Source organism: Temnothorax americanus, unplaced genomic scaffold (assembly GCF_048541705.1).
Source record: "Temnothorax americanus isolate GAGA-0224 unplaced genomic scaffold, ASM4854170v1 Scaffold15, whole genome shotgun sequence".
In the NCBI taxonomy this organism is placed as follows: domain Eukaryota; kingdom Metazoa; phylum Arthropoda; class Insecta; order Hymenoptera; family Formicidae; genus Temnothorax; species Temnothorax americanus.
In genome coordinates this window covers 4,263,591-4,288,549 of record NW_027509286.1, presented here as the reverse complement: position 1 = coordinate 4,288,549, position 24,959 = coordinate 4,263,591, and the positions used below count along the sequence as shown (strand labels likewise).

The following is a 24,959-nucleotide window of genomic DNA, read 5'->3' as shown; positions in this document are numbered from 1 at the left end:
ACCCTCCTCCTCTTTTTTCTTCTCTCTTCTAAAAATAAAACTGTTACGGAGTTCAATCTGATATGGCGTGATTTGTTGCTCTAGATAATTATAATCTTTATTAAAAACTTATCTTACGTAGCCTACTCCAATTATCAATATATCTGTACATAAAATTTTTTTACCTTTTTAAGTAGATATTACTAATTAATTTTTTTATAAGCAATGTTTTTGTTATTTATTTTTATTAAAACTGGGATATGTAAAATTAAAATACTTTTTAATTCTGTCAATCATGAACAAATTAACTTCATAATAAATTATAAGAATATCATGTGTAAACGTTTTTCTTTCGCTTTTATATACTGTATACTTTTATACACATTTTGTACACTGCAAAATCGTAATTTAATTGTAAATAACGTGACATTTAATTCAATAATTAAAAATCTATCATAATATATTTTTTTTTGTTAGATCCCTCGGATGAGGGAAATTAAAGTGCCGTCAGCACCACCTTAATGCTATATGACACTGTGTATATATGTATGAGTGTATGTGTAACTGTGTGTTTATGTCCGCGATGTAGTGAACTCGGTAATGCCGTAGGTGCGTTTTAGGCCCAAGGAACTGCGCGGATCACTTCCCCCTGCGGCCACGATACACATTGACACGTGACGAGGTTAAAACGATATAGACCTATCATAATATATATAATTATCAAAGGTTATACATTATTTCCGATGTTTATTTTGTTTTTAATGTGTTATCGACGAAATTTTTTTTTGGTAAACCAATTTTTAGTAAATTCCGATACGCAGATCAATAATCCCATCAAATGCGAGAACGAATTAATTCGACAAGGCATCTTCGCTGGAACGCCACGTACGAGCGCGCATGTATCTCTCTCTTCTTGTTTGCTGCGACAATGCGATTAGATTGCATGTCGATTCGTGTTTTGGTGTGCCGAACAGTATCATGGTGACCGATTGTCGGTGTTCGTGGTCAACATTGGGGCTTTTACGCATCAGATACGAGTCCAGGACCTTGATGCCTTCGTACAGACCATCCAGATCGCAGCTAGAGTGCCGCCGATTGCAGTGACATCTTCGATATCGATTGATGCTTATCGGTGTGTCATTCGGAGTATTCGTCATCGTTCTGGGACTGAGACATCCAACGCTGCTGGACGCTTCCGACACAATTTCGAAATCGTCTTGTAGCCTGTCGCAACTGTTGCTGATCGTCGAGATCTTGCTGACGCAGCGGTCACGGGAGAACTTCTTGGAGGAACAGCGCAAAGGGCACGGCGACAAGGCGGCTGTCAAGTTGATGTTACGATGAGATGATTTCGTTAGCTTAGAACTCAGAAGTTTGACAATAACGCTCTTGGAGACAGATAAGTCTTCCTCTTGATGTCCATCGATCTTCCTCGCGGAAGAGGACACGGTCGCCGTTTGATCGCATTCTGACTTCGGTATCTCACGATTCTCCACGCTTGTCACAGGAGTTGACAGATTAACTGGAAGACTGGAGCAGCTAATGGCACAGCCACAGGCGCCCTCGCAGGAGCAACTAGTACTCCTTCCGTCCAAACTGTCAACTCTTTAAATAAATAATTTATTATAACAGCAGTATAAGAATAAAATAAAACATAATATAATACACGTATAAAAATCTTGAAATTACTTATCAACAAGTTCGTCACAATCATCTTCTGAAACGTGTCGACTGTTATCTTCCAATACTACTGTAGTATCTTCTTGGACAGTTTCACATACGATCCGGACCTCGTTCGGGAGATTTTCGGACCGTCGATTCGTACCCGAGGAGACACAATCCGTTGGATTTGCATCAAGAGCTTCAGCGTTTGTGAATGAGGATGGACCACCGGGAGGTGGACGATCGCCCAAGGAGGACTGAGGATATTGCGCACTGCGGCGTAGCCAAGTGCGACGAACAGGACAAATCTGTTTCATCGACGCTGATAAACTAGTTAGGTTCACGTTTCTCAGTATAGTTCCAGAAGGTGTGATATACGGGGGCGGTGGGCTTTCGGGTATACCTAGTGCACGATTGTTTCTCGATGTTACCGTAGCCGTCTGATTACTATGACCGTTGCTCGCGCCCTCCACGATCAAATAAGTAGAAGAATTCACGTCTTCGTCGTGCCTTAATTATAAAATTTAAAACTTAATAATCCTGGAAAACTATACAGTTTTGCAAAAATCAGAATTTGATTATCAGGATTTTGTCTTCAAACCTATCTCCGCAAAAAATTATTTTAAATTATTTAATAAAAAATTAAACAGTTTGACCAATCTCAAAATACGTATATGACATATAACTATTTATTTAATGAATAGAAGAATAGACGGATAAACCACCTTATTTTAATTTGGAGGAAGAAAACTACGTAAAAGAATATCGAGATACAATTGACGAATTAAATTTTAAGAATGCAAATAGAAGAAATATGTAAAATTGTATTTTTTCATTCAACTTAAAATGTTTATTATTTTCATAAAATTTTAATGTATAGGAAAATTAAAAATTAGACTGTAAATAACGGTCTTGTTGCGACAATTCAAACTTTTCGAAGGTCCTTGAAATTTCATTCGTTATAGTCTTGGAACGCATCTTGTTGTATATGTAATAAATTCAAACCGAAGCTATCGATCAAGCCTACTTAGAACTTGATCTATTTATTCGTTATTGAGATCTCGGGTACTTGCAACTCGTGCGTTCGCGTAAAAGAGTCACGGTGCGGTCTCGCTTCGCGTGTACTTGGCACAAAACACTACCGTGTCTCTTGATAAAATGTAAGAAAGTAACGTCTTACTGATTTGGAGAGTTTCTGTTGTAAGTACTGTCGCGGTTCAAACATCGAGCCTTCTTCGACAAGGCGAGCTTTGCGACCTCTTCGTAGTCTGGCGGAGCCTCGTAGCCGGGTGGATCATCCGGAATGGATATTTCATCGATTCGTGCACCGTCTGTAATATCAAAAACTGCCCGGAGTGACGTAAGAGACGTTTGTTCGTACTGGTTTACGAGAAAACTTACTCTTATTAACAATCAATATGCTCCAATTCATGTCATTTTGAACTCGCAAAGTAGTCTATTAATTTTTGCATAAACAACCTGATAAAAATGTAGGTATTGACCGCATTTTTTCCATCTTTAAAAAGTACAATTTTTATAGTGTAAATATGTATTTCCAATTTCTAAAACAATAATAAGTAATAGGAAAACAAAAAAATATTCTTTTCGTACATATTGTCTCAATAAAACATCCTTTTTTCTTAATATTAATTATTAACAAATCAAAAGTCAATTTAACTTACGGATTGCGTAAATTTAAACTAAAAATTATGCATTAGGTACCTAATCTTGCTGTGCTTTGTAGAGTATAAAAGAAATATATTGTTTTTGTCAAGCTTGTGATTCAAACTTTCAAAGCTTTTTTTTTAAGTAATTTTCCTTCTATAATATAATAAAACGTACTACGAGTGTCGAGATTTTGAATAAAACGATCATTTTCCGTGAAGGGATCGCGAACGCGTACCTAAAAGCTCGCTGATTGTTTCCAGACGAGACTGCAGTTCTCTTTGTTGCCTGGCCCTGGCTCCTATTCTGTACAGCAGTATAATGAGAGCCGATATCAGAACGATCAGGCCGAAGCTACTGACAACGAATACCAGGGTGGCCGTTTTCAGATCGGGATATCGGTCGATCTTCGGAAAGTAGTAATTCGCTTTGTTCATATGCCACTTACGATCGCGCGGCTCCACTTCCCAATCTGTACGTGACGTTTGGAAATCAATTTATAATAAAAAAAATACAATTAAATAAAAATACAAGATAAAATTAAAAATTAAAAATTTTTTAACTAAAAACGACACAAATCAAATATACATTTTTATATATGTTTTTAAACACTTATATATTTAAATACATACAAAAAATACTATTTTTAAATACATAAAATATTATATTTAGATACATAAAAAATATTATTTAATACATTACATATAAAAAATGTATATTATATAAAATTATTTTATTTAAACATTTTATACATATTTTTAAATACTTATACTGCAATTAGCATATTTATTTTGTTTTAAAAAAGTGTCAAGTCTTTATGTTGTCATTGATTTCGATATTATTTTCTTAGCATTGAAAATTTTAATGCTTTTTTTAAGTCTTTTTCAAATAAACTCTTTAATTGCTCGAAATCAAAAATTCGTACTTTGTAAGCAAGTCGCTGGTTCGTCGCTGTTGTCACCGCAGTGGTCAAAACCGTCACAATTCAGCTGGCTTGGAATGCATCTGTGATTCTGGCACAGGAAATCGGTGCCCGCAAAGCAATCTGGTAACGTTCGATCCAATCAAAGACAAACGAAACATATATACTAAGGCTTAATTGGAATGAGGCGATTACCCTGCGACTTATAGTGCAACTCGTCGTCGTCATCGAAGACAGACTTACCCATGTAACTGAAGGCCGCATAAGCGATCGCCAAGTGAGAACTTGGACCGAATGTACCACGAAGACTCACGTGGAATCCGCTGGTGACCGACGCGATGTGTCCCCTATGTCTGAGCGGTTGCAACTGACTCGCCGGATGTCGAATAACTTCCAGCGACATCAGGGCCGAAGTCGGACCCTCCTTGATGATCAACTCCGTATTCCCGGCTGAAAAATAACTGCTCTGTAATATAACACAGCACTTACAAAAAAAAAACTAATTCTACCTATTCCTCGCAATCGATGAAATAATAAAGTAATTTAAATTGATTGAAAGAAATAAGAGGAAAAACAAAGATTTTATATTTGATTTCTATCATTTTCGTTAATTCTTTCTGCTTTGCATGTTTTCTACAAGACATTTGCGGACACGTAATTTTTCTAACTTCAACTTTCCTCGCTTTATTAGATATTTTAATAAAGTATTTTGTTTTGTCTTGCAACGTACCCATGTCAGCGAAACTCACTATCTTCAGATACATGTGCGTTTTCATATGCAAAAAATTCTTAGGTGGTCTGATTAACCAAACGCAATCGTAGATCTTCACCCCTTGACCGACCATGTTCATCATCGTGATGGTGCCGCCCAGATTTTCTACGTATCCACCGCAGTCGGTGATCGGTTGTACGGATTTGTCGTACGTATGGCCGATCACAAAAGAGTAAAAGGCCTTGTAACCAAGACCGGTACCACCATTTGCATAGAATCTTATCAGCAAAGACGGACCGGAACTCACTATGATCGGCGGCCGAAATCGCGTACCGCTACTGACGTCTAAACGTTGTCCGTTCCAATCGTAAAACTAAACACGGTAAATGTTAGAAACGTCTCGAATATTGCAAACGTCAAAATGTGGCAATATGTAAAATTTATCAGATACATATTGTAGGTTTTATGTCCAATTTGCCTTAAAAACTCAAAACAAAATCGGGGACCTTCTTCGTGAAATTATTCAAACGGAACAGAAATTTATAAAAATATCCAAAAGATGGTCTAATATTTTAAACATTTTCTGGATTTGCAAGCTATATTATTTAATTATTTTTATAAAATGCTAAAAATGGTTGTTTTGCGACAAATGTATCAAAAGATAAAACTAGAATATTTGACATTAATTTATTTCACAAGTTTTTTTGATTGCTAAAGACTAAAATTAATTAAGAGATAATTAGAAATGCACCTCCATTATGGAGATCGTCGCTAATTGAAAGTCGCTAAACAGCAATCTGATGCGACAAGAGGGGGCTTCGCTGGGGCACGTTACGACATATTCCAAGCTCAAGTCACGGGGATATCGAGCCGGGAAAAACGGCGAGGTCAGAATACCACCACTGGTTCTGTTCAAATCCTTTGTCGGCGCTCTCGATGTCATTTCCGTCCCTTTCAGATGCAACCTATTTCCTGCGGAACGTAAAAGCGTCGCGTCGATTCCAGAATACTTTGTCCGCGTCGCGGTCACAATGACATTCGATTTAAAAGAAATTATTCATATTCGCCGCGAAATGGGCAAATACGTTGAGACGTATCGGAAAATTTGCGTCGTCATCCTTTACGAGATTCCGCAAATAGAATTGAGATTTACCGCGAATAGAATAAAGGATTTAAAATTCAGCCTTAATCCAATTAGGGTTCTACGTGCTATTTTAACATTTCATTCAACGCGATTAATATCTGAAGACTATTTTTGCATTCGGCTATTAGTATTGATTCTAAATGCGTATCGCAGCTCTTAGAAAATTGATTTAATTTTATATCAGCATTATTAATACAATGTTGATTATCCTTACTAACTTTCTGCCGTGTATTCGATGGTAAACGCGTGCTTGTGGGATTGACTGTAGAGTAGAGTTATAGACAGAGTTCTCGTGCTTGATCTATATATGATTAGTGGGTACAATCCACAGAAGGGCGAGCCGGAAACTTCCTCGTAAGGTGGTTCTGAGAGCCACACGTAGTCGCACCTACAAAACAGATATACGGTTCCAAAGTGAGTTTGCGGTTACCGCGATATATGAAGCGCTCTGATATACATAGATCTAAGTAACCCAAATCCCCGACACACACGCACACACAGAGAGAGAAAAAGAGAAAGTTACAGATATAGTTTTCTAGCTGCTTTCAAATACTATTACTGTTCGGTATATAACAATAACTAACTAACTTAGCGCAGCTTATTTAATTATATTATAAATCTTTTATAATTCTATGTGTATTATACTGTTATATCTCCTACAGCACGAAATATTGCAGCAACATTAAAATATTGCTGCAATGTTGCTGCAAGTTGCTGCAATATTTCGTGCTGTAGGGGATCTTTCTCAAATCCAAACGTGCCTTTTGGTTCTTTTTTAAAACTTAAACACATTTAGTTTTTATAACTTAGACTTCATAACTTGCATTATTTTAAAGTGTAGAAAATACACGAAGTTATTAAAATGGAAATTTTGACAGGTAGATTATTGAACAATCTTTGAATCTACACGTCAAGTTTTTATCAATTTGCATCGTATACTTTTTTTTAAACGACAAGAATATTGTTATATATTTATTAACGCAGCATACTCTGTCAAGCATGAATAAGTGTCAATAAAAGGAAAAATTTTAAGCTGAGTTTCATTGTGCTATATGTATTCATATGCAAGTAATATGATAAAATATATTAGAATAAATACTAGGTTCTAAAATATGTTTTAAGAAGAAAGGTTATTTCAGACGATCTATACTTTACAGCAGAATTTGATATGAGATTATATTTGTTATTTCACCCGATAGTGTTGTGTTCACTGATATATCGGTCCCACCTGCACGGGCTGTCCATCACGACTCCTCCGTCGCTACAGTGATGTGGAAGCGCGATGTTCTTAAAGGTAACAACTATCACGCAGGACGGACAGGTCACTAATTCGAGGCTGCATTGATGTTGGGAACTGTTGATGGTGGTGGAGTAAAGACGTGGCATCAGTTGTTGTCTTGGTGAATTTCTGACGAAGGTGACGTTCTTCGCGTAGAGGATGCCCTTCTCGCCCAACTCCAGATACAAACGCCTGCCATTATGAGGTCCGCAAATGTCCTCGTTTCGTATGATATTCGAGGATCCACCAATCGTTACCAGGATCCACCAGAACGTCGCGAAGATCACTGCAATCCGCGACAGCGTTTTACGAAAAAAATACGCGCGAAATACTAATAACGATTGATTTCCGAAGATTTATAGAGAACACAATCTTCGAAGAAAAAAATAACATACAAAATAGAGATAAATGAAGAAATCATGAAAGCCATTCTTTTCCATAAAAATTAATATTTCAAGGAGAATTATCATTATTTTTTGACGTTTAAATAAAAAATTTTGCTATTTTCTGTAAATTGCGGCGAACAAACGGCGTTGATCACTGTATTTCTTACCATATTTGAAGTGAAACATATTTGTAGCGCGGAAAGCGACGTTCTGCACTTTTCGTTAGGAAACCCGACATGATTGTGTATAATTTCGTTAGCGCGGTGACGGTGTCACATACCTCGCTAATATCGAATAAAGCACTCTTATGGCATCTCTCGAACACATGATGATCACCGTTGTCCTTGCAATTTATACTACCCCGCAAAGTTCAACGAAATCATATTGTGGTAAAATCTATGAGGAAACTTTTATTTTATTTGATGCATAATTATTAGTATTTATTTATTTGTTTTGGCTTCCTCATAAAGGAAGCTTTGTGAGCAAAGGTTTCTACTTGCACACTTAAAAATTATGAAGAACCAATGTACAAGTTTCTACTTGCACCATTTTTTTATTGTGATAAGTTTTATTGTAACTAATATCTAAATTAAAAACTTGCACGTTGCTTCTTTATTATTTTTTTCGTTTATATATAACTCAAAAACTGATCAACCAAATCTTAAAGAATTATATATGAAATAGGAGCAGAAAAAGACTGTGGAAAATATAATTAAAAATAGTCCAATATTTCAAAATTTAGAAAAGTTAGAGCAACCACGGGGATTTCTAAAAAAAATTGAAAATTTTATAAAGAAAAAAGCCTTTTACTGATTATTGCTAAATTCAATTAAATAATATTCTATTGATTAAAAAAGAAAAATTAATACCGATATCTTAATATTTGCAGAAGTTAAAGCAACCACAGACATTTCTAAAAAAATTCAAAAATTTTTTTAAAAAGAATCCCTTTACCAATCACATCGCCAAATTCAATACCAACCTTTCTTGAATAATACTCTATCGATTTAAAAAAATTCAGCCCTATATCTCAATATTTGCAAAAGTTATAGCAACCACAGACATTTCTAAAAAAATTCAAAATTTAAATTTTGAAAAAGAACCCTTGATTATTAGCAATTTTTATTAATTTTATTATATTCTTCAGTTTTTTTTCTACCCCTATTTCATATATAATTCGTTAAGATTTGGTTGATTAGTTCTAAAGTTATAGAAATTTCGGTAAATTTGGCACATACACATACAGATATTTTTTAAAATTACAATTTTTTGACGTTTTAGAACATTCTGAAAATATTCAAAAAAAAAAAAATAAATTTTTTACGAAAACAAAGCTTCTTCTATGAGGAAGCAATATTCTAAAAATTATATATTAATAATAAACAAATAGATGATAGTATATGTTCAAATTTAATGCCAATAGATTTCCACATCACCGTTGAGGTACTATTGTTGATGCGTTTTTTTTTTAGTGGTTTCCCCAGTAGGCCTATTCCACTTTCAAAAACAAGCACAGTAACAACTGTGCCGCAAACACGTAGAACTACGTCTACTGCACAGTATGGGCACAGCAACTTGCCTCAGACAGGGACAAATTTTACTCCCAGTGGACATGCTGGGCGAAGTACTATATCTGTTTGTAAAATTAGATTCTTTAAAGAATCTGTTGTGTATGAGACTTAATCAGACGGTGGCTCCGCCACCGTGATTTAATTGCTCGCGCTGACGACTCTCTTATTAATAATTTTTCTTGTCTTTTTTCTCTCTCTCCCTCCGACATACTAGAGATCGCGCGCTTTTGTTCGAAAAGTCTTCCTGTCATAATTATAAGAAGTTTGACCAAAGAATAAACGCTCGTGCTATTATTTGTGAATTCTTATTTGGCGTCCCGGAATACAACAAATTTGGTGTCAGAAGTGGGATATGCAAAAGAGTGACGAGAAGTCCATGCCTGCTGGATGTGAGGATATCTTCGACTCAACAGCGTAATCTCCGTGCAAACAAATAAAATGGCGGAAAACGTATCTCCTGAACTCATGCAAGCTCTGACTCAGATGCTTGTTAGTGCGCTCAAGACATCCGTCGGTCATGCTTCCGCGGAATTCCAGATGCCTCAAGACGGTACCGGGGCTGGCACATTAATTCAACCAAAACCACCTACATTTTTTATGACCGAATATCGCTCGTCGGAAGAGACTTCGGTTGCTGACTACTTCAAGCGCTTCGAGTGGGCGTTGAAGTTGAGCAAAATTCCAGAAGGGCAATATGCGAATTACGCCCGAGTTCACATGGGTGCGGAGCTGAACAACGCCATCAAATTCCTAGTAAGCCCTCGTGACCCTGAAGACGTTCAATTCACTGAACTACGTACGATATTGGTAGACCATTTTGACCAAGCTAAAAATAAATACGTTGAGAGCGTGAAATTCAGACAAATCGTTCAGCAAAAAGGCGAATCTATCGCAAATTTCGCACTACGTTTAAAACAAGGCGCTGCGCATTGTGAATACGACACATTTCTGGACAGAATGTTGATTGAACAACTTCTCCACGGACTGGAATCACGAGATATGTGCGACGAAATTATCGCCAAGAAACCGACTACATTCAGTGCGGCATACGAGATTGCGCATTCACTCGAGGCAACCCGGAACACGGCAAGTGAAATTAGGACCTCCGAACCGGCAATCGCTCCTGAAATGACAAACAAACTGGGTTATGAAATGCCGAAAACGAAAAAAAGCGGACAGTTTCGACATCGAACATCACCACTGGACAACGGACAACTTCAAGGTTCGTGTAATGGTTGCGGAGGACAACATCTGAGAAGCCAATGTCGATTCCGCGAAGCAAAATGCTTCAAATGTGACAAGACCGGTCATATATCTAAGGTATGCAGGACAAAGAGGTCTACACCGCAGGATTCCTCCACCAATCAGGTTCAATCGGAAATGCCATCTGCTCAAGTTGATTACCTACAACTATTAAGTCAAATTCACGAAATTGCCTCTCCAGGTAAGCAAATTATTAATGTCAAGATCGATGGCCATAACCTCGGAATGGAAGTAGACACGGGAGCACCATGTGGTATCATTGGAGTATCAAAGTTACGTGAGATTAAACCCCACTTTTCTTTACAGAAAACTGATAGGCAATTTTCGAGTTACACAGGACACCATATTGATTGCCTTGGTCGTATCCCAGTAAACGCAACTATTGGATCCGCTACACGAAGACTTAATCTCTACGTCGTTTCAGGAGACACAGACACTCTCTTGGGACGGGAATGGATTTCGCACTTCTCCCACGAAATAAATTTAAATCGACTCTTCTCTTCAACCAATCCGGTTAATTCGCTGACTTCTGAACCGCAGATAACCCCAGAACAGAATGCACGTCTCAACCAGCTTCTAACAAGTTTCAAAGACATCTTCAGTGACGTCCCGGGTAAATTTATTGGTCCGCCGGCGACGGTGCATTTGAAACCTGGAGCATCTCCAATCTTTGCCAAGGCACACGATGTTCCATTAGCGCTGCGGGACCAATATGCTAAAGAAATCGATGCAAAAATCGCATCGGGATTCTATGAAAAGGTTGATTACTCGGAATGGGCTTCACCTACTCATATTGTTGTTAAAAAGAATGGAAAATTACGTATCACTGGTAATTACAAACCGACAGTTAACCCGAGAATGATCATTGACGAACACCCAATACCGAAGATCGAACATCTTTTTAATAAAATGAGAGGAGCTACGCTCTTTTGCCACCTCGATATCACGGATGCATACACGCATCTTCCCATCGATGAAAACTTCCGCCATGTCCTTACACTGAATACTCCAACGCACGGACTGGTTCGACCAACGAGGGCGGTTTACGGAGCTTCCAACATCCCGGCAATCTGGCAGAAACACATGGAAACCATTCTTAAAGGCTTGTCGGGTGTCATCAATTTTTTCGACGATATAATTATTTCCGCTAACGGATTCGACGAGTTGTTATCAAGACTCTCGGCAACGCTGGACCGTTTGAGGACCCACGGTGTACGACTTAATCGGACAAAATGTGTCTTCGCCACTCCGACCTTGGAATGCTTGGGACACAAAATAGACGGTCATGGGTTACATAAATCGGACAAACACATCGAAGCCATTCGTGATGCACCTTAGCCAGCAACCCCGGAGCAATTGCAGTTGTTTTTAGGAAAAGCTTCGTACTATAGCGCGTACATTCCTAATCTCTCCGATAGAACGCGCCCATTGTGAGACATGCTACATACAGATCCATTTAAATGGACACCGAATGCAGAGAAGGTATATCAGGACATCAAAAAAACCTTGATTTCACCTCAAGTATTGATGCAATACGACCCATCCCTTCCGTTGATCCTAGCCACAGATGCGAGCAAAACAGGCTTAGGAGCAGTTCTCTCACATCGACTTGGAAATGGACAGGAACGACCGATTGCATACGCCAGCCGTACCATGTCCACCACTGAACAACGATATCCCCAGATCGATAAAGAAGCTCTCGCCATTGTTTGGGCAGTGAAAAAGTTTTTCTATTATCTATACGCTCGTAAATTTATTTTAATTACAGACCACAAGCCGTTAACACAAATTCTGCACCCTGAGAAGTCCCTTCCAACGCTCTGTATTAGCCGTATGGCAAACTACGCAGATTATCTAGCCCACTTCAATTTCGACGTCGTCTTCAGACCTACAAACCAGAATATAAATGCCGATTACTGCTCCCGGATACCGTATCCATCAACGCGGAACGAAGTCAACAAACTGTCCCTTCACGGGGGAAGAGATAGTAATGAAGAAGATGGAATTGACCGATTTGCCCTACACCAAATCCAACAGCTGCCAATTCGCGCGGAACACATAGCGAGAGAGACACGCAAAGACTTTCATCTCGGCAAAATAGTGAAGAGTTGGAAACAGGTCGCAATCTCGCACGTATTGGCTACAAGGCCCCGGAAGCGAACTACACACTCGTCGCCAACTGCTTACTCTTTGAGCACAGAGTAGTTATACCTCCGTTATTGAGACAGTCAATCTTGGATGATCTACACGCAGCTCACATCGGTATAGTAAAAATGAAGGGCCTAGCGCGATCCTTTATCTACTGGCCAGGCATAGACTCGGACATCGAACGGACTGCAAAATCAAGTGTGGAATGTGCACGCCATGCACATGCCCCGCCAAAGTTCAGCGATCATCACTGGGAGTATCCAAAGGGGCCGTGGGAGCGAGTACATATTGATTATGCAGGTCCAGTCGCAGGTGCGATGCTGCTCGTCATCGTCGACGCGTACAGCAAGTGGCTGGAAGTTAAAGTCACCAATTCATCGACTACAGGCGCTACGATTCAAATTCTGGATGAGCTATTCGCTACGTACGGAGTGCCGACAACCATCGTTTCAGATAATGGTACACAATTCACTGCTGCCGAATTTAAGTGTTTTCTACAAAAAAGCGGAGTGACATTTCACAAGCTTTCAGCGCCATACCACCCTGCTACAAATGGTCAGGCAGAACGTTACGTCCAAACGGTGAAAGATGCCTTGAGAGCGATGTCAACTACAAGAAATTCACTACAAACGAATTTGAACGAATTTTTACGGCAGTACCGTAAAGCGCCCCACACGACCACCGGAGAATCACCATCCAAGTTGTTCCTAGGACGCAATCTGCGCACTCGCCTCGACCTGGTGAAACCACAAGATGTCAGCACTAGGATTTCGCAAAAACAACGGATGGAATTCAACCCCTCCTTTCGGAAATTTCAGTCTGGACAACAAGTTTACTTTCTCTCTGGAAATACCCGTATGGACAAGTGGGTCTCAGGAGTGATAGTCTCTCGCTTAGGCGATCTTCACTACTCAATAGACTATAATGGTAAACATTTCAAACGCCATGTCGACCAAATTCGACCCTGTCATCAAAACGAGGTACGCCATTCGCAGGACCAACATCGAGACACCACATCTCGTCATATACATTTTTACGAAGGAAACTCCACACCCCAAACAGCACCGTCAAGTCCTGGAGCAAGAGACATCCCCGCATCCCCTTCAACTGCCACATCAAGTCCTGGAGCAAGAGACACCCCCGCATTCCCTTCAACTGCCTCAGCATCCCCGGAACCAGAGTTTATAACCCCCGGAAGTAGTCCACAACGCCGTGAAGAAAATTCCCCTCCACCCTACCTTCGTCGATCATCGAGAATACGCCGCTTGCCACTTCGATATTTCCCATAGATTTCAATTCGCAACGGAGGGAAGAAATGTTGTGTATGAGACTTAATCAGACGGTGGCTCCGCCACCGTGATTTAATTGCTCGCGCTGACGACTCTCTTATTAATAATTTTTCTTGTCTTTTTTCTCTCTCTCCCTCCGACATACTAGAGATCGCGCGCTTTTGTTCAAAAAGTCTTCCTGTCATAATTATAAGAAGTTTGACCAAAGAATAAACGCTCGTGCTATTATTTGTGAATTCTTATTTGGCGTTCCGGAATACAACAGAATCTATGGGCTCCACATAAAAATTCTGTATCAGAGGAGCTATTAACGCCTTTATTTGTAGAATGGCGTATTTCGATTATGGCGCATAATTACGATTTCTAGTCAGAAATCTGTCAGGATCAAATCTCTCAGGATTTGGCCAAAATACAGGATCCCTGTGAACTCCATATATGTTAAGGACCACAGTTGTTCCGGCCGGTACTAAATATGACTCTAAAAAATATATTATAAACAAAATACAATAAATAAATAATAATAATAACTTTGTTATAAACTGAAAAACATCATGCAACATGTAATAAATATTTTAGATACATACGTAATTCAACGGCTTCCCCAGTAACTCGCGATATTAAAAATACGCTTGGATATAGACGCAAAGTTTCATTTATGCATCTATCTAATAATGTTAAATTTTCAAATAATTCTCTATTAAATTGATGTCCATTTTTTTAAAAGCTGTTTCTACTTCATTTCTGACACAATCCTGTAAATATTAATAATATTAATTAAAATTTTTATATGAAAATTTCATATATATATAAGTACCTGACGTCTGTCTGTCTGTTTCACCGCGAACTACTCATTCATTAATGAACCGAAACCGGTTTTTCTCAAAACCGGTGCCAAAATTTGTCTAATTTTTCGGGAATGCCGACAATGTGTATAATTTTTTATTACCAATTTTTTTGAAACTTAACCTGTTCCAAAATTTTTCTAATTTTTGGAGAAATAATAAGTAGGGGAGATCGGGGCGAAGTCCTCACTATTTGTTCGGTGCCGATTTTTAACAACACAACAAATAATTTTAGTAAAATATGGTATACCGTTGTGAAGAGTAAATCCTTGGCTACAAAATTTATAAGGGCATTTTTGGTCTACGTTGCTTAGACCGTAGTCCACTAAAGCATGTAAACATGGAATTTATTTTCCGAAAACTACGCACTCCGTGCAAGATAGGCTCTTGTGCAGAGCAAAATGGGCTCCGTCTTTCGGAAAAGAGACGTTAAGCCGTTGGTTTAAAGAGTTAAGTGAGAGGAGAAGGGTAGTGATGGATGAGAATTGTAACCCTAAGGGGATCGATTAAAAAAAAAAAAAAAAAAAAAAAAAAAAACACACACAACTATATGATGTAATTCCGCGCGTAACAGACTTAAAAGCTAGTATATGTATATATTGCGTACATTGCACAACCATACTATTTAAAAAATCAAAAATTTAATATTTTGTAACTTTAATACATAACTGTTTGAATCACTAAAATCACTAAACTTTTTTTCTAAGAATGTCTTTTATTTATATTTTATTTATAACAATAAATACCTGAATGTCTGTATATATGCTCAGCTAATAGCATCAATAGATAGGTTATTAAGTTCAACGCCGTAGTATCATGACCCTGTAATTACATACATATTATACCTTAACATACGTTCAAATAATATATAAAGAACCAAGAAAATTTAGAAATACGTACAGCAAACATAATACCATCAATTTGCTCCTTGATATCTAAATCAGTTACACGACCTTCTCGATTTTCTGCTATTAGATGATCCAAAAATGAAAGTTTCCGTTTTCCATTCTTTCTCAATAACCGACCGTTGGTGCGTTCATGAAACTGTTTTCTTTCCGCAATAATCTACGTGTATATAAAATCAACACTTTTTTAATAATGATTTATATAAATATACCAACCACTAACAAAAAATAAGATAACATTTTTACGTACGTGATTAGTAAATCCATGTAATATTTTTAATATCTTTGCCTGTTCTCTGCCTTTTAATGTTAACGAGAATATCCAGTCGTTGTGCAACCACATCCTCACTAACCTAAACCATAATTACTAAATAATAATCTCATTACAATTATTTATTCATTATTATATTCATAAATTACCTATAAATAAAAAGTTCGCCAATCCGCTTAACAGCTTCTCGATATTTTTTCTGGAATTCACCGAGGTCACGTAGAGAAGTACCCATTAAAGTTTCTAAAAAGAAATTTGTAAAAATATAATAATGTTATTGTACATGTTTAGATTTTGAATAAAATGTGTTTGTAATACCGCATATTGCATTCAACGTATGTTCACTAACAAAACGTTACTAAATCTTCTACAGTAACCACTCCTCTATTTTTCAAAGACGTTGTCATGTTTTCACCCTCCGTGATCAAAATCTCAGCATGTTGCTCCACAATTACATTATAGAATGTGGGAGTTAGTGTTTTCCGTATTGAACGCCATTTGGCGCCTGAAACATAAACAATAGACATTTCATAAACAAGAAAATTTTTTGGTAACTAAAAGAAATTATTATTATGTACTTTACCTTCACTAATTAAAATATTATTGCCCATCCATGGACGTAGAATATCATAAAAAAAGTTTTTTCTACTGTGGGCCGAGTTGCGTAATATTGTCTGAGAAATCACAGAAGATATTCAATTAATTTAATGCAATGTGAATATTGATTAGTTGATTTAGAAATTGTCTTATCTGATTATTATCTCTATAAAACTATGAATAAATATGTTTTCGCAAAATAAAACTAAGCAAAATTACACCTAAATACCTAAATCGCTGGTGTGTATGAACTATAACTATATAACATTAACAAAAAATTAATTTTTTAAATATTTTATTACCTGTAAATCGTTCGGATGACGGATGAATACAAAGGGGATAGAGAATCCCCAAAGTTTGACAATAGGATAGTACTCGTCAATTAGACTGATCAGTAACTTCCATTGTTTCTTTAAAAAAATGTATATAATTATAATATAAATATACGATAATATTGATAGTAATATATCTTAAACTGAAATGTGTGTGTGTTTGTAAATATTACTTTTGCGTATATATGTACAAATTAAGGAAAACGTTTAATTTATGCAAATTTTTTTTGAAAAACTTGAACTTACCTCGTGGGCCTATAAATTGTAGTAGATTTCCAAAAATCGGATAACCTGGTGGCCCTGGTATAAGATTGATCAGTCGCTCATTTCGTGATCCATAATGTATATAATAATGATACCCCACAATAAGTATGAATAATACCGTAATGGTGTAAAGAAAAACCATTGTGGGTCTGCAAAAAAGATATGTAGTTGCATATTACAAAATACAAGTTTCTATTTGCACATTTAAAAACTATGAGGAAGCAATGTGCAAGTTTCTACTTGCACACTTAAAAACTATGAGGAAGCAATGTGCAAGTTTCTACTTGCACACTTTTTTTTATGGATAGAGTATCATTAAAGATAGATTGGTGTTGAATTTGGCAATGATCGGTGAAGGGATTACCAATTTTTCCTAAAAAGTGTACAAGTCATACATGTAATCTTATATATAAGGTATCATTAAAGGAAGGTTGTTTTGAATTTGGCGAAGATTAGTGAATGTCCACCCTCCTGAGTGACCTTTAGAAGTTTTTAGCCGGGGGTCGTTTGTTATTAAAAAGTTATTAACAAAGAAAGTTTGAAAAATATAGCAATTATTTTAAGTACCTACTGATGAGAGACATAAACGACTAATATTACGTTTTTTTTTAAGCCGCGAATACTTTATTTTGCGAGAAAGTCGATGCTTTACTAAAACACAACCCAGCAAACACAGAATACACCAAGTGCGCAATTTGATAGCAAATTGCGCACTCGGTGTATTCTGTGTTTGCTGGGAACATTTAAAGCAGTTAATTGTTGATAAATTGAAGTCTTTTTGTTAAAGCAGAGAATACTTTATTTCGCAAAAAAATCGCTGCTTTACCAAAACACAACATTTAAAACAGTAAATTGTTGATAAATTGAAGTCTTTTGTTAAAGCAGAGAATACTTTATTTTGCGAAAAAATTGCTGCTTTACCAAAACACTAGAGGTCTGTTTTCTGTCGCTGCACTGCTGAACTAGTGCAGCCTAGTACAGTAAGTTAGAGTGAAACAAAATGTACTTGTCACTCTAACTTACTGCACTAGGATGCACTAGTTCAGCAGTACAACAACAAAAAACAGACCTAACATTTAAAGCAGTAAATGATTGATAAATTTTCCTTTTTTAGTGTTGACATAATGTTTTCCGTGAAGTAGAATATCTTCCATAATGTAGAATATCCGTTTCCAAATAGTTTCTTCATTCACATTCGATGTATCATCTCTTTTTAGTATTGTTCATGAAAAATCCAATCTAATCTTATATTTATTGCAGGCTTCTTCAATTTTATTACTTTTATCGCTGATATATCTTCCATAAACCTCTTTCATGAAATTTCTTTTTCATATGCATATTAAATCTTTTGTTTTACATTTTAATCATAAATGTAAATAAACTTTTAAAAGAAATATTTTGTAAAAAAGATTAATCATTAATACAACAATATTACGTCATTCTATATTCTATATAATAATGAGAATTGTAATTTTTTTCAAATTTTTTACATTTTTCTTGATATAGAAAAATCCGCTTATATATAAAAATTGTATTGTTTTCACACTATATTAAATCAATTTTAAAAACAAATTACTAAAAGAAAAAATGTTTCTATACATGTTTCTGCATCTGTTATCTTTTTCCATATTTTGCTCATGCTAGTGAATCATGAAAAGTTTAATCTTATCTTCATTGTAGGCTTTCTTTGATGATCATTTATTTCATCATTTTTGTAGCACTAATATAATTATATTTTCTGTAAAGTAGGATTTTTCAATCATATATGTCATATTAGCATAAAAATATATTAATAGCATAAAAATTTATTAAAAATAAATATAGAATTATTTTTAAAATATCTAGAAACTCACATAATTTTCTTTATGTGGCAATGCATAATTAACAATATGGTAATATTTATATTGCTAATAAAATAAATATATAATCTTATTTGTATCTATATTGCACATGTTCTATTCCTAATCGTATTATATTCATTATTATTATACATTGTATATGTCGTATATATTAAACGTATTAATTTAATTTGCAAAAATACGATAAGCCACTAATTTTATGTTTTATTAATGTTGAATCAAATGCATGCAATAATAAATTAAAAAAAAATTTAAAGAAGAAAAGATGATACCAAAAATATTAAGAAAATCTATTTATATAATCCTTTTATTTTTCTATAAATTCTTTGGTAATACTCTTCTCTGATAATGTTACTACCAATAAAATATTTGTTTACATAATATTTATTACTTTAAATTAAAAATTTATTTAAGAAGTGATTAATCTTTTTAAACTAATTTTAATAAAGTTAGGCCCTTTGCATTTTCTTATATTTACATCAAGTTTCTTTCAATAAGAAAACTTTAAGTTAAATAAAATCTCGTACAAAATATAAGGCAATTAAGTGCTTATTTAAAAAAAGTAAGTATAGAAATTTAAATAAAATTAGTTATGGTTTAGACAAAGTAATATGTGTATAATATTTGCAATTTACATGCGTTAAGCTAGAGTACATAAAAATAAAATACGGAGTTAAAGTGCAGTTTAACGTGCACTTAGTGCATAAAGTGCATCTGAGTGCACAATTTTCTCTATTTCAGATATTTGAAAGTTTTTGTCTCCTTATCTCTATCAAGTCAAATAAAGATATAGGGGCATATAGTTATATGTATGTTGTAAACTCACTTTTCATGCAAACTACAAACTACCCAGATTTTAAAGCAGTTGACGCGTAGATCTACCTCTATATTGAAGATGCGAGGGAGACTCACTACCGCTATTTTGCTTCGACTATGACTCGAGGATTTTCTCTCAGCATATTTTAAAGCTTGTGCACGTTTCCTTTCATATTCTAAAATCTTTTGCTGTTTCAATTTTTCATGTTGTCTCTCTCGTTCTTGCTGGCGTTGCCATTCTCGTCTACGTCTCTGCTTTTCATCTTCGGTTCTTGAACGTAACACTGAATAAGTATTGTGATCTTCACTACGCGTTGATCTTGACTCCTCATTGCCGCGGAAAGTTGTCGAACGTATTGGATTCATTGTCGGAAATACTAAGCAAAGTGCTGCTGAAATATCCCCATCCTAGTAAAAATATTTCTACAAAATTAAAAAAAAATAAAAGTGTAGGGGAGACTGGGGCTAACTTGACACTAGACTTTTTGCTAATTTAAATCTATCGTAGAAACTTGCCTTTTCTACTATAAATGCGTCTTTATGTGCCAGCAGAGAGAAACCTGAGAGCGGCCATCCCGGTTCGGGGGACGCCTGTCCTAATCTGCCCTCTGAGAAAGTGGACGTCAACTATGGCGTTACGCTCGGTAACAATCAGAGAGAACTCGGACACAGTATAACCATACCCAGTAGCGACACTCAGCCGTCCGACCCGGAATAAAATTTTAGTGCGCATGTGCGAGTCCGTACATCTCACAACATGGTTGCGCCCAGTTGCGTCTCGAACATCGTAGGTAACCTCAACCTCCACAGTTTTATGACATATTTTTTATTTGAATAAATTGTGTCTTTTTATTAGTGATAAGAAAATTCCGGGTGTGACGTGCTACATTAAAATGAAGTTAATGAAGAGAGGTGGATATAGTTGTGCCATGAAGAATTGTTCAAATATTTCTGGGCGTGAATCTGGTCCCAGTTTTTTTCGTTTTCCAAAGACCCAGATAGGTAAAAATAATTTCCATTAGCGGATTTGTTAATTGAATTATATATCAAGTGTTTTTTCATTAATATTTATACAAAACATCTTTCAGAGCAAAATTGTGGTTGGAAAAAATGTGGTCGCGAAATTAACACGTCACCAGAAAATTTATATAAAAATTACAAAGTTTGTGGTGATCATTTAAATCGTCGATGTTTTTAAACGATTTGAAAAACAGACTTCAACCACATGCAATCCCCGAACAAATGGAAAATGATAAATCTTTTGAATTATCAAGTGAAAACAACGCAACATTTAATTTGAGTGATGATTCTGAGGAAAATACAGTAATATCAGGTAAGCAGTTTTGAACTCTGTGTGTGTGTGTGTGTGTGTGTGTGTATGGTTGGAAATATCAAAAATTTTGTGAACATAATTACTATATTTCAGTTGAGTGTGATATCATTAAATCTAACTATGATAAGCAACAATTGGAATTATTTGAAACTGGCTTTTCAGACAAAGTTGAATGTCAGTCAATATTAGGTAATAATTTTAGTTCAATATAGAATTAACTAATGCTAGTAACATGAAATTTTTGTGAATTAGAAAATAAAATTGATGTATGGTTATTATAATTTATATATTCGTTCTTTCTTTGTAATGAATGGAATATAATCATTAATTTTTTAAGTTTCATAAGTGATGTAGTATTTTTAAATATTATAGTTAACGACCATCATGGGCAATATGAACATGAGCAAGTGGAATCAGTGTCACATCAGTATGCTCAAACAGAGCTACAATATTTGGATCAATATGCTCAAACAGAACCATAACAGTTGCATCAATATAGTCAACAGAGCCAAAATTTTCTAATCATTCCCCGCGCAAAAGAATTTTGAGAGGCAGAATTGAAGCGTTACATCGAGAAATTCGAAAATTAAAACAACAATTAGAACGACAGAAAAATAAGATACAAACTTCAAAAATAAGACAAAAAATGTCCTTGAATGAATATTGTGAAGCTACAGACGAATTTCTACCACCAGAGATTGCAAATTTTGTAAAAACTCAAGTACGTCTTAGTAGATATAAGTCAGCCAAAGGACGAAAATATTCGCTTCCATTTAAAAAGTTTTGTTTAGATATATTGTTTTCTGGGGGAGGCAGAATTTATAATTCTTTTGCACAAAAATTTATCCTTCCCAGTGTAAGAACCTTACAACGCATGATTGAACATTTGAAAATTACTCCAGGTTTGCATGATTTTGTTTTCGATGTTTTGAAAAAAAAGTTACAGGCTTCTTCGTCACCTCTCGAGAAGTATTGCATTTTATGCATTGATGAAGCATCAATTAAAGCAAATCTGTATTATAATATAAGTCAGGATGAAGTCATTGGATTTGAAGACTTGGGTGATGGTAAATCATATCTTCCAGCATGTAATGTTGCAGTTTTAATGATCAGAGGGATTTGCAACAATTGGAAACAACCTTTGGCTTACTTCTTTCTTCATTCTTCATTTTCTGCTAGGAAATTAACAACCATTATTCCTCAAGCAATTACAAAACTGCAAAATGCGGGGTTTATAGTAGTAGCGTTTGTTTCAGACATGGGAGGGAATTTTAAATTAACCGCTAAATACTTAGGTGTGACAGAGAACAATCCATTTTTTTTTGTTAATAACGAGCGAATCTCACATCTTTTTGATTCACCTCATATAATTAAAGCTGTCAGGAATAATTTCCATGACAATATTATTGAGTATGACTCTAAACCTATATCTTGGAAGTGCGTTGATGATTTATTTCAACAAGATCAAACTAGGCAATTTCGACTTGCACCTAAACTCACTGATAAGCATATGAAATTTTCAAATTTCGATAAATGAAAGTATATTTGGCTACACAAATTTTGAGTTTTACAGTGAGTAGTAGCTTGAGGGAAAATGGTAATTTTCTGGAGCTTTTAAACCTGCGGTTGCTCCAATTGCACTTAGAACAGCAGATTTTATCCAAAATATGAACGATTACTTTGATCTATTCAATTCATCTTCGGTTCAACATCCATCACAATTTAAACAAGCTTTTCGGGGAGCGCAATATCAATTAGAATTTCTTTCAAAAATTGAAGATTATTTATCCAAAATAACGATATTTAATAAAACTGGTGTTAATATTTCTAATAAAGTTCAAGTTTTCAAATGCATGAAACACAATATAAATTCTCTTCTTCAAATGTGGGAACATTTGCAAAATGTGTTTCCAGAAATGCAATTTCTATTATTACGCCGTTTTACTCAGGACTGTTTGGAACACTTTTTTTCGGCTATTCGAGGATTGAACGGCAATGTTATTAATCCTACCCCAGTTCAGTTTTTTTATTCATTCAGAAAAATTTTTTCTATGAAATATTGTACTGCTGAAACTGGAAAATTGTGAAAGAGACAGTGCTGATATATTTGTAGCTATTACAAACTTTAGAGAGAAGAATTATATGGATGTTGAACCTAAGACAGATGACATTACACCAATACTTTTGGATGATCATGATTATCGTCAGATGGACGTAAACGAACAAGATGCGTTCCGATATATTTGTGGATACGTAATACGTAAATGTCTTCAAAACATTCGTGTGAGATTTGTTCTCAATATGCACACTCGTACATCGACTTAAATGAAACTTCATATTACTGTTTCTTTAGGGCTTACAATTCTACTGAAGATAATCCTTTCGGAAATTTATCTATGCCGCACGATGATTTCGTAATATATCTTAAAACGTTGGAAAATTTATTTTTTTCTAAAATTGAGGAATTGATTGTACAAAAGCATATAATTCGTATCCTCATTACACATTTTTAAAGAAGTTGAATTTATTCATCCGTGTCAACATTTCCGCCATAATTATTTATGAAATTATATGCTCGAGTTCGACTATTTTATACATTAAAATTTATTAATAAACGTTTCAAATCGCAATCCGGACACAGAAAACTATAATTTACGTAACGCTTAGAATTTAATGTCTGTATTTTCCTTATAAATGCAAATTATTTAATATCTACTTTTATAAAAGTAAATGTGTTTTCGTAATTAAATTTATTATTGAAGTTCGTTTATAATTTTATTGTTATAAAACTAAATGTGTTTGGCAACTTTGTGAATGTCAAAATGCATGTGTTACTTTCTGAAATAATTTTTAATATTTCTGCTACTCCTCTTTAACATTTCTGCTACTTTTTTTAACATTTTTACTATTTTTTATGTAAGTATTATACAGTAACGCACATAATGATAGTGAATATTACATGTTTTTCACTTATTCCAATTATTGTTTCAGTTGACATTGACATTTGGAGCACATTCTTTCTACTGAAGGATGTCCATGAGGAACAATTAATTAAAAAAAATGGATATCTTAATATTTATATATTACTAAATTTTCAGTAAAAATTATGAAATTTTAACGCAAGTATTCGGAATAACATAAGTATTTTTTTTTAAATATTTTTATGCATTTTTTACTCAATGACAGAACAAATAAAAAATATTAGCTTTTGCGCCCAATGATCTATATTCGCTTTTGAGCTCAATAATTATATATATTTTGTATACATTTACAATTCTATTTACACAATAAGTTACGAAAAATTTTGAAATAAAATGATACAAATACACAGAAGATTATTTTCATTTCTTCTACGTCAAGAAATTCTTTGGATTATAATTAAAATTGCGCAAAAAATCTTTTTTTGATATATACTCATATACATTTTTTAATTATATATGTACATTTCAATTGTAGCGCCGGTACCATCTGACAATATGGCGACGTACCAGTGACTTGAGGACAAACTACATCAAAGGTGCCGGACACTCAGTGTCGCTACTGGGTATGGTTATACTGTGACTCGGATAACGATACATGGGGCCCGTATTCATAGTCAAGGCTTATTTTCAAGATCTTCTTAAGTACAGTCTTAAGATGGCGCTTTGATTCACAGTCATAAAACAAGTCTATACTTGAGAAAAATCTCAAAGCGTAGCTTGTCGAAGACGATCTTCTTCC

At 35.2% G+C, this 24,959-nt stretch overlaps 2 protein-coding genes and 1 pseudogene across 7 annotated transcripts; 1 reads left to right on the top strand and 2 right to left on the bottom strand.

Annotated features, from left to right (window-relative positions):
• Window positions 1-310: 310 nt before the first annotated feature.
• On the bottom strand, window positions 311-8,167 carry Culd (CUB and LDLa domain). Of its 3 annotated transcripts, none has more exons than XM_077401696.1 (11): window positions 8,030-8,167; window positions 7,313-7,649; window positions 6,303-6,472; window positions 5,692-5,912; window positions 4,959-5,313; window positions 4,472-4,678; window positions 4,232-4,351; window positions 3,545-3,778; window positions 2,822-2,987; window positions 1,669-2,151; window positions 311-1,584 (listed from the first exon to the last, which is right to left on the bottom strand). In XM_077401696.1, exons 2-11 carry the CDS (start codon window positions 7,468-7,470, stop codon window positions 831-833), a joined length of 2,868 nt encoding a protein of 955 aa, XP_077257822.1. In that variant the 5' UTR covers window positions 7,471-7,649; window positions 8,030-8,167; the 3' UTR covers window positions 311-830. The 3 variants fall into 3 exon arrangements, with proteins under 3 accessions (XP_077257822.1, XP_077257820.1, XP_077257821.1); XM_077401694.1 differs by lacking the exon at window positions 8,030-8,167 and adding an exon at window positions 7,917-8,022; XM_077401695.1 differs by lacking the exon at window positions 8,030-8,167 and adding an exon at window positions 7,917-8,022 and having other exon boundaries at window positions 2,822-2,972.
• Window positions 8,168-14,235: 6,068 nt separating this feature from the next.
• On the bottom strand, window positions 14,236-20,544 carry LOC143894976 (cytochrome P450 4C1-like; annotated as a pseudogene). The gene is made up of 12 exons (XR_013256213.1): window positions 20,423-20,544; window positions 19,973-20,329; window positions 17,214-17,380; window positions 16,938-17,045; window positions 16,622-16,712; window positions 16,357-16,543; window positions 16,188-16,281; window positions 16,018-16,120; window positions 15,763-15,927; window positions 15,609-15,684; window positions 14,605-14,772; window positions 14,236-14,498 (listed from the first exon to the last, which is right to left on the bottom strand). The product of XR_013256213.1 is annotated as a cytochrome P450 4C1-like (transcript).
• Window positions 20,545-21,084: 540 nt separating this feature from the next.
• On the top strand, window positions 21,085-24,308 carry LOC143895091 (uncharacterized). Of its 3 annotated transcripts, XR_013256225.1 has the most exons (5): window positions 21,085-21,239; window positions 21,333-21,428; window positions 21,612-21,960; window positions 22,180-22,306; window positions 24,231-24,300. XR_013256225.1 is itself a non-coding variant. In XM_077401911.1 (3 exons), exons 1-3 carry the CDS (start codon window positions 21,095-21,097, stop codon window positions 21,719-21,721), a joined length of 351 nt encoding a protein of 116 aa, XP_077258037.1. In that variant the 5' UTR covers window positions 21,085-21,094; the 3' UTR covers window positions 21,722-22,764. The 3 variants fall into 3 exon arrangements, 1 of the variants encoding a protein (XP_077258037.1); XR_013256224.1 differs by lacking the exon at window positions 22,180-22,306 and having other exon boundaries at window positions 24,231-24,308; XM_077401911.1 differs by lacking the exon at window positions 24,231-24,300 and having other exon boundaries at window positions 21,612-22,764.
• Window positions 24,309-24,959: the final 651 nt, after the last annotated feature.